Source organism: Mesitornis unicolor, unplaced genomic scaffold (genome assembly GCF_000695765.1).
Source record: "Mesitornis unicolor isolate BGI_N332 unplaced genomic scaffold, ASM69576v1 scaffold20274, whole genome shotgun sequence".
Taxonomy (NCBI): domain Eukaryota; kingdom Metazoa; phylum Chordata; class Aves; order Mesitornithiformes; family Mesitornithidae; genus Mesitornis; species Mesitornis unicolor.
In genome coordinates this window covers 29,610-38,839 of record NW_010179869.1, presented here as the reverse complement: position 1 = coordinate 38,839, position 9,230 = coordinate 29,610, and the positions used below count along the sequence as shown (strand labels likewise).

The window sequence follows — 9,230 nt, the reverse complement described above, 5'->3', positions numbered from 1 at the left end:
GCGGCAGGTGCAGCTCAGCTTCCGAGGTGGGTCCCGGCCGTGGCGGGTGGGAAGCAGGGAGGGACGGGGCTGCTTTCCCTGTAGCGGGCGGGCTGAGCCGTGATGCCCCGCCAGCAACTCACGCCTCTCCTCTCCTTCCCGAGGCTTCACCCAGACGGAAGATCCGCTGCGGCCCGGAGGCCGTCTTCGGGGAGGTAGGGGCAAACCGGCGCGACCCCGGGGCTCCTCTGCAGGCGCCATCCGTGGGACGGGAACAGGACACGACAGCACTTCGGCCGATGCCTCATTGGGCAGGAGGGTGTAACTGGGGGAGTAGGGCCAGGGGGTGAGCGGGAAGCCTTCCTTCAGAACCCATCTTCACTGCCACATCCCTGAAGCCTGTACAAGCCCAGCCATACTGGGCCGGCAGGTGATTCCTGATGCTCATTTCCCATCTCATCCAGATGCACCTGTGCTCCCTGGGGAAGGATTGGGAACAGGAGGGACCTTTTCCTCTTGCCAAGTGCAAGGCATTCAGCTGGTTTGGGTATCAGGTGTATCTTGGCCTCGAGGCACAGCTTTCCTGGCCTGAGGGCTCCCTGCCCTGGGTGATCTCTTCTCCCAAAGTACCTCTGTACCTTCCCATGCCTCCTCTTGCCCCACAACCGGGCAGCTCAGGGACCTCAGCAGACACATTATCCTCCTCTTTCCAAGGTGATGATGCTCTAGCTACTTTAGTGGCTGACCTGCAGCTCTGTGCTGGTGGAGAGTCTCTCACTTCCCTCCACATCCTTCCTCTATTCCTTGCTGCAGGGTCTGCCCTGGCCAGGAGAAAAGAAACTTCTCACTGCAGCAGCTTTTTGTCATGCTTGTTGGTTCAGTCACCTTGCAGAGGAGACCAGCCAGCCACCAAGCATGGGAAAGTTTGGCTGGTAATTGAATTGTCATCTCTTCTTGCTCTGTTTGTTTATAGCTCTTTTGCTGGCCTCACTATGGGAAGCTCGTCATGGGAGAGATCCTGTCCATTAAGGTTTATAACTGCAGCAAGGTTTTCAGTAACAGGTAGGTAGGTCCTTTGGTTGTTGGGGTGACCAGCAGCAGTGGCTGGACCAGCAGTTGTAAAACACTTCAGGGAAACCCAAGAGCACAGGTGACAGACTGAGTAATGATGGTGGAACCAGCCAAGGAAGTAGAGGCAAGTTCATCCAGGACACACGAAACATGAGGATGCAGGGAAAAGTGCTAGCTCTGATAAGCAAAATGTAAGAACTGAAGGAAAATCAACAGGAACTAGAAGCAGCTAATAATACAAACCCTTTCAAAGCTATCACAAGTCTGTCAGAGAGGGTGTGGAGGAAACCGATGAGTACAGCACATGCAAGACACTTAAAGCCAGAGCAGATAACGCAGCTGAACTTTGTGTTACGGTTTACTGAATGATTTCCTTATGGGAGCTGAATCAGAGGAATTGTCTCTGACTGAAATGTTGGTAGAAAATGTTATAGTACAAATAGATAAAACAAACAGTAGCAAATCACTGAGACCTGATGGTGTTGAGCAAAGAAATCAAATGGGAAATGACTGGACTGGGACTGGCAGCATCTATCCACACACCTCTGTTGTAAGGGGGAAGAGAGTAACAGCAGGTGAAATGGAGGTGACTGGGGAATGATTCCCGCTGTTTTGGTCCTGTCAGGCAGTGAACTACCCTGATGGTGGTTTCCAGCAGGTAGCAGAAAGCTCTTCTTCACATAGGGCTTTGCTTGGCTGTGGACAGAGCTGCCATAGGGAGATGGAGCTCAACGTATAAATGGGCTCTAGTACACAGCAGTAGCACAAGGAGGCATTAGGAGCAGTTGAATGTATTCAACTTGTACTTGCAGGGAGCCAGATGACCCTTCCCTAGGAAGAAGCTCTTTTGGAGTAGGCAAATTTTCACCTGACTTCCTGCAGACATCCCTGCAGCAATGGCTTTATGTCCTATTTTCATATTTCCTTGTGTGAAGCCTTTGCTTCCCAGTTTTGTCTGGGAAGAGTCACCCCCAGCTCTGCTGAGTGCCCAAACATGGCTGGCTCCTATGAAGCCCAGCTCTGCTGAAGGGGACAGCTCCCTCTCAGTGAGATTAGGTCTGCGCAAGCCTTTGACCGTCGCCTGTCAAGGGTGCCTGGGCCTGTCAAGGGTGGAGGCATGACCTGCTGCAGGGTCAGTGGGTCTCAGGTGTTTTGGCTGCCAGACTTCCTGTGGAAAACGCTGCAGCAGTTCACTGCCTTCACTGCAGCTCAGAGGGACTGTAAGCAGGACAGCCCAAATCCCAGAGCTCTCCACCCACAGGAGGTTGACACTGATGCTATGTACAGTATTGTTGCAGCCTCTGGTTTTGTTCTAGGCTTCTTGGTACCCTTGTTCTCAGCCTTCAGCACCTGATGACGTCTGGGAGGCTGATCCTCCGGGAGGCTCTTGTCGACAGGAACCACAGAGTCACTGGTGTAAGTTCTCCGTGGGTGACCTGGCCATCAGCAATCGGGAAGGCTTTGTGGAAAAACTTGAGTGCCGCTTCCCAGGTGGATTTGGGGCTGAGGGGAAGTCCCAGGTGCTGCTCTAAGCCTGGGAGTGCTGTGGCATTTGTGCCCTCTGCACGGGCTGCAGCTGCTTCACACCCATCAAATGCTTCTGGGAGCATCCAGAAGTGTGTAGGGAGGGCGGGAGGCCCTGGAGACCTGCCAAGGGCCTGAGTGAGCAGAGGGAGACTTAGTAAAACCTCCCTAGGTCTGGGCAACAGGTGATATTTCATCTGCTTCCTGCACTATGTATATGTGGGTGTGGACTGCTGCAGTGTGCGAAGCAGAGAGGAACTGACAGGGTGAGACTGAAGGTGGCAGGGTGCCTCGGGACCCCTGGCGAGCTTTTGGCTTAAATACCAGTGCTAAACAGGTGGCTTTGCAATCATTCAGGGCAGTGTGAGCGGCTCTGACACCTGCCTACCCTTTTGCTCTTTGCTGTGGGTCCTGTTCCCTTCCCGTCCTGTTGCTTTCTGGGCCCTTTGTGCCTGTGGGAGATGAATGTGACTCAAGAATGAGCCATTTCCTGCCACTGGGTGTGCAGGCACAGTTCCTTGAGTGACGGACAACCAGGGCTGCAGGCAGGGCTGGGAGGAGAGGTGGAGGTGAGCAGCCCTGCAATGTGCTTCACCCGTGTTTGCCTTGCCCGTGAGCAAGCCTGACTCACCCTCACAGTGGCACATGGGATGCAGCTCTGTGGCCACCAGACCATGAGCCCGAGTGGCACAGGCATGGCCCTCCTGCATTGCTGAGCTGGCTGGATCAGGGAGCAGGTCCAGGTGGAAACTGAGCATTTCCAGTATGATTTCTAGCTTGACATAGCTCACTGCATAAACATTTGTGACATCCAGGAGGGACAAGACTGACCCTTTGGCAGTACTCCATGCTGGCGATGGTTTGAGGGTACCGAGGTCGGGGCATTTACACCACTGTAGGGTCAGAGCTGCTCCACGGCCCAACTCATTTCCACTGGCTCCTCTAACAGCAGCACTCATGCTGATGAGCTGCTCCAACCGAAAACCAACTAACTGTTTTTGGTTTGGCCAGGTTGGTTTTTTTATTATGCGGCCCTGAATGCACAAAGGCTGCAAGGGACAGAAACAGGGCAGGTAAGACTTGGACACTCACTCAAGAGCAACCTGAGACCCTCTCCCTCAGCTCAGCTGGGAAGAGATGAGTCCCCAAGGGAGAGAGGCTGTTTCAACTGCTGCTCCTTTAGCAAAGTGGAAACAAAGACCTACCTGCTATTCCAAGTCCTGTTCTTCTCTGGGACTTGAGGTTTTTGCACCTTTTTTTTCTCCTAGTGGTTTGAAGGTTTGGTTTTTTTTCCAGAGCCTCAACTATTCACCCAGCTGTAATTCAAGCTTCTGCATCCGTCCGGTCATTACTGCTGCCTTTCCCAGCTGCTGTATTACAGCTCTCTTGGGCTGTATTTCTCCTCCCAGAAACATGTGCTCTTCAGGGACTGAGCTATGAATCCAGCTTGTACATCCTCTTCAACCTACTGAGAAGTGACCTCCTCCGTGGCTGCCACTTTGGCCTCTGCTGGGAAATTCTTGTGTGTTTGTGTTGATTTGAAACCAGGCTGGTTACCTGCAGACCGGGTGTTATCCAGACCCGTGCTGGCTGTGCCGATACCCAACATGCCACCCCATACTTCTCTGGTCATCCTTCTTCATCACTAATGCTGAGTAGATGGCTCTCGTGATGCAGAGCCTGGGTGTGCTTATGGCTTCTGTGGTGTTTTAAACCAAGCTGTCGTGGCTGGGGATGCTCTGCCAGCTATCTCATTCCTCCCACAGAGACCACTCTAAAGCCCTGCATGTTAGTTTGCTCTGCTGCAGGACTCTCCACACTTTCTTTGCCAAAAGTGCCCTGAGATGGCTCTTGGAGGCCTCTCCATGGTATATTTTAGATTTGGAAACTTGAGCCCACTTATTCAGTGAATCCTGGAGTCTGGGAAGCTGTAGGGGAGGGAGATTGGTTGACGCTAGCTTGTTGATGGAGACAGACAAGGACAGTATAGTATAAACAGGCTTCTTGTGGGGTAGCGATCCCCTTCCTTCTCCTCCTTTCCACCAGCATCTCACTTCTTTTTTTTTTTTCTTTCATGCTCCCCTCCCCCTTTTCAATTACATTTTTGCAGTTGTTTTGTGGCTGCCAAACTCTCAGGGAGTTTTGTTTTCTGTTTGTAGATCTACGTTGAGTTGGATTTGCGCTACCAACCTCCAGATGGCTCAGCAGGGACCTGGGTTGAAGAGGACTTTGTCTATCAGATGAAAGACAGGTACTGAAATCCTGGGAGGAGCAAATTTTCTGGCAGCTTGTACAGCTGTCTTTGCCAGTGACAGCCTTTTGGATGCAATCCAGCCTCATTTACTCTCCACCCCTGGCCAGGCTGATGCTTCTCTAGTCTACAGCAGCAATAAGTGAGCAAGGGTCTTGGAAAGACAGTACGTTGTCTTTACAAAGACCCCATGACTGCAACAACTCACTGCACTCTGGGAGTCCTTTTGGACTTAGAGCATTTCTGCAGCCTTGCTGGCTGATGGGAGCAAGACTGTGGTTGCAATGTTGCAGAGTGTGGCTTTGGACTGTAGCAACACCAGGCACTCTGCACACAGGTTGTGCCCAAAGTCTGGGGAGACGTGGGTGTCTGGATGGCCAGGATGACAGGCAGCAGCAAGGTCTGGGGAGTATCATTTCTGGAGTACCAGAGACACTGCAGCAGGCACACAGGGTGGACAGTGGCAAAACATCACGTAGGAGGATGCTCACATCCCTGCCAAGAGCCAAGAAGGAATGTGGCTGTGGTGCTGTTAAATGCATCAGTGAACAGCTGCAACGCCCTTGTTTTTTCAGCAAAGCATTTCTTTTTTCTTACAGTTCTGAGTTAATAATTCACAACGCTGGATTTGAGGAGCTGGAGTAAGTAGCCCTACTCAAGTGCATCAGCTCACCCTCCCAAGTGGATGGGAACACACAACCCACCCATCAGGGCTGATGATGCAGCGTGTGGCATGATGAGGGTGGTTTGCAGGGCAGCTGAGGGGCCAAGAGCCAGTCAACTGGACAGGAGGGCTGCTGCACTGGGCAGGAAGCTGGCGAAAGGCCTGGAGACCGATGAGGAAGAGGAGGAAGAAGATTTCTATGATGTGTCTGAGATGGAGGTCTCAGGCATTGTCTTCAGCCCTGTGAAGAGGTAGCTATGGCAGGCTCTTCTCTCTTGCCCCTGATTGTGTCCGTGGGTGGAAATTGCCTGCTCATGGGGCTTACTGCATCTCTTTTGACATTCTGTTTCTGCAAAATGTCAGAAATCTTCAGTCTCTAATGGTCCCAAACAGGGACTGTTGGGGATTTTTTTTGTTCCCAGGGCAAGGGGCCATTATTTGCTAGGGTTTCCATTGCTTCCCTCGGTGAGGGCCTGCTGAGGTCCATGTTGATGAAGAGACCTGCTCATCCTGGTTGTTTTTCTGTGCAGCCGCTCCAGACTTTGCTCCGTATGGGACCTCTTTGCCACTCCAATGCCACAGAGCTTCCAGGTACTGCAGTGTTGGGTGCACATCCTTGCAGCTGCCTCTGGCCCTGCAGCCGATCTCGCTGCCTTGCTGCAGGCCTGGGCTTCTCCAGCTGCCACATGCCCTGGTGAGGCCTGTAGCAGAGACACACCTTTTTGCTTTTTATGGCTTCCCTGGGCAAGGTGTAAGTTTTCCTGAATGGACTGCGTCCACGAGTGCTGACTCCAGTATCAGCCAGCCCAGAGCAGAATTTCTTTTTGGGCCATGTAGTTAGCTATGGATGTACAGGAGAAGGGAATCAGCTGGACAGCCACATGCAAAACACTGCAAAACACTGCCTGAGCAAAGCTTTGGAGAGCATGCAGGCAGGACTAGTGCCTGCCAGCTTCCCCAGGGCCTTGCTGGACCCCCAGGGACATCTATGGGACATGACTGGAGGTGGACGGCTGCTGCAGGGGCTTTCTTGGAGATGCCAGGAGTCTAGTATGAAGCTGTGGCTCTGGCTCACGTTCCGATATCAGGTTTATTTGATACTGCTGTGAAGTTTGGAAATTGAGTTCAGTCCTGTCTTTTGCACTGTAGGTTTCAGGGCAGGTCATTCAGCCTGGCTCTGGATTTAAATCCTTCCCTAGTTCTAAGTAAACATGGACCCACATTTGGGTCTCCTGCTTTTCAAGGTTGGGTCCTATTGACCAAGCAGGAAGCATTTGTGGGGGTGGAATTTCCTACCATCCTTCTCTTGAAGTTTAGAGCATGTTGCTTGTCCTGAGAGCAAATATGAGAACATTTCTCCCATATTTTAAGACTAGTAACCAGTCGCAGCAAATGAGGCAGACATTTTCCAATCATCCATCCCAGTAGGATTCAAAGAGAAGTATTGACAGAAGATACAAAGAGCACCTTCTCCAAGATGCTCTGCGGACCCCACCATGTGGGAGTAGTGGGTTTCCATCCTCTTGGGATGAAGAACTGAATAGGAACAGTGCTGCTGGGGAGGCTGCTCTTGTTGAAGGTGGTGGGAATTTAACACTTCATTTCCTTGCTTGTCTGAAAGAAACAAATATCTCAAATACCATTTGAGTTTGTCTTGGCCATAGAGTTTTCAGCAATCATGCTCTTGTCTGAGTGTCCACCCCCGCGTACTGGTATTGCTGAAACAAGCTCGATATGGAGCTGGGAATGAGGAGAGTGCTGATCCAAAGGTTTTTCTCCCACATTTTCTCAGGTTGGGATTAATATCATTGAAGCACAGAAGCTGGTGGGGGTGAATATTAATCCCTTTGTGGTAGTCAAGGTTGGAGAGGAGAAGAGGCACACAGCAACGCAGAAGTCAACAAACTGCCCCTTCTACAATGAAGTATGTGATACGGACAGAGGCTCTGTCCTTGACCTGCTGGTATCTCAAGTGGCTGGGGCAATCCTTGCAGGGGATGCTCGGGATGCAGCTGCTCTTGGGCAGAGGCACTTGTGGGACCATGTTGGGAGCCTGGGACTCAGCTGTCTTGCTTTTCTCTTTCAGTATTTTTTGTTCGAATTCCATGAGCCAAGAGACATTTTATTCCACAGACTCATAGAGATCTCGGTATGTATATCCTCCTCTTTATCCTTTGTCAGTAACTGGTACAGACTGACACTTCTGTGTGTAGGTGCTGGGAGTGATAGGCAAAGCCAGAAGACCAGTAGCAGCCAGGTTTTCCAGCCAGAGGCATTTGCCTCTCAGAGAGGCCGAAGGACCTTCCTGTGGCCGCAGTGGGGCAGGGACCTGGCCCTGCTCTGAGACAGCTCTAAGCAGTGCTGCCTTCCCACCTCTTCTGTGTCAAGTTTCCTCTGCATCCAGTGACTGAAGTGGGGCCTCAGGGGCAGTTTCTTGCCTGTTGCCTTGCTGCCCCGCTCTTCTGGATGTGATTCCCTGTTGCTCCTGGAGCCTTTTATCCTGCAGGTTGTGGAGGCAAGCGACTGATGTAAGGGGAACTCAGCAGTGACTTGTGCTTGTGGAAAAGCCCAGGCAGTCCCAGCCAGTGGTCTTGGGCTCCCCCAAGAGTTGGGGCTTTTCTGAAGATAGCTAAACCCAGCCAGCACCTCCTTTGACACATGATCTCCAGCGTTTTTCCTGTGAAAGGCTGCACATCTATTCTGCTGGTGTGGGTTTGGCAAGCACCAAGCAAGGCTTGGTTTGGGGAGAGACACTAGTCTGGTGTGGGTATGGCTCTGCCCTGTCCCAGCAGGATATGGACATAGGACTCTCTGTGGGAAAGCAGGTCTGCCCTTGGTCCATTGTAGGAATTTGGCTTATCTGGGGCTGGCAAAAGAAGCTGAAGTGGTTGCACATGAATTTGCCTTGGCTCAGGGTTGACTGAGGACTATGGGCTGATGGGCTTTGTGTGACTCAGATGTGTCAATGTGCATGAGGAACTTGCCACTGCTGCCTGAGCTGTGTGTTGGAGGTGTGGGCACCTCTTACCAGTCCTGTCCTCCTCAGAGGTGTCTGGATGTGTCACCTGGCTGCCCACATCTCTTGGTGCTCAGCGAGATCTGTGCTGTCTGCAGGTCTTTCACTCAAAGAAGATACCATTCCTGGGAACGTGCATAGGAACATTCAAAATGGAAGTTGTGACCGCGTACAGCCAGCCAGGTATGACTGACTGCACTGCGCATCTGCTCCCTGACTCTGGCTTTGTCTAAAAATTGATGTTGCCTTCATGCTCTGCTGGCTCTGGTGAGAACACTTAGTTCACATGAAGACCAGCACTTGCTTCTCCTGCCAGCTATCAGAGAGCTGATGGCACCTCCTGCACCTTCAGGCTTCTGGCAGGGCCAGAGCAGTCTGTGCAGACATAGCTGGGATGTGAAATGGTAACCTGGGCTTCCCACAAGGACCTCCTTCCCTTCCCTCTCAGATCACAGGTTTTTCCAGAAGTGGGCTGTTATCAGTGACCCCATGGACACTCGGGCAGGCGTGAAAGGCTTTGTGAAGTGCAACATCTCCATCTCTGCACGTGGGGATATTGCAGGCTCCCTCCCCACCTCCTCCAGCAGCCAGGATGTGGACATTGAAAGGTAGTATGACCACCTTTGGAGTCTTGTATGGCCATGGGGAAAACAGTCATGTCTCTCTTCACACTACCTTTTTTTGACCCCATTTTCCCATCTCTGATGGGAAAAGACACAGGGAAA

At 51.9% G+C, this 9,230-nt stretch overlaps 1 protein-coding gene across 1 annotated transcript in view; it reads left to right on the top strand.

Annotated features, from left to right (window-relative positions):
• Positions 1 to 7: 7 nt before the first annotated feature.
• The window catches only part of LOC104539414 (fer-1-like protein 4), a gene marked incomplete at both ends in the record, with an annotated part of 36,186 nt that continues 26,963 nt past the window's right edge, over positions 8 to 9,230 (top strand). The window contains 12 exon segments of the mRNA XM_010182930.1: positions 8 to 42; positions 155 to 194; positions 953 to 1,041; positions 2,367 to 2,466; positions 4,734 to 4,825; positions 5,425 to 5,466; positions 5,579 to 5,740; positions 6,020 to 6,080; positions 7,282 to 7,413; positions 7,576 to 7,638; positions 8,604 to 8,688; positions 8,954 to 9,113. Of these exon segments, the coding sequence (XP_010181232.1) occupies positions 8 to 42; positions 155 to 194; positions 953 to 1,041; positions 2,367 to 2,466; positions 4,734 to 4,825; positions 5,425 to 5,466; positions 5,579 to 5,740; positions 6,020 to 6,080; positions 7,282 to 7,413; positions 7,576 to 7,638; positions 8,604 to 8,688; positions 8,954 to 9,113 (1,061 nt within the window).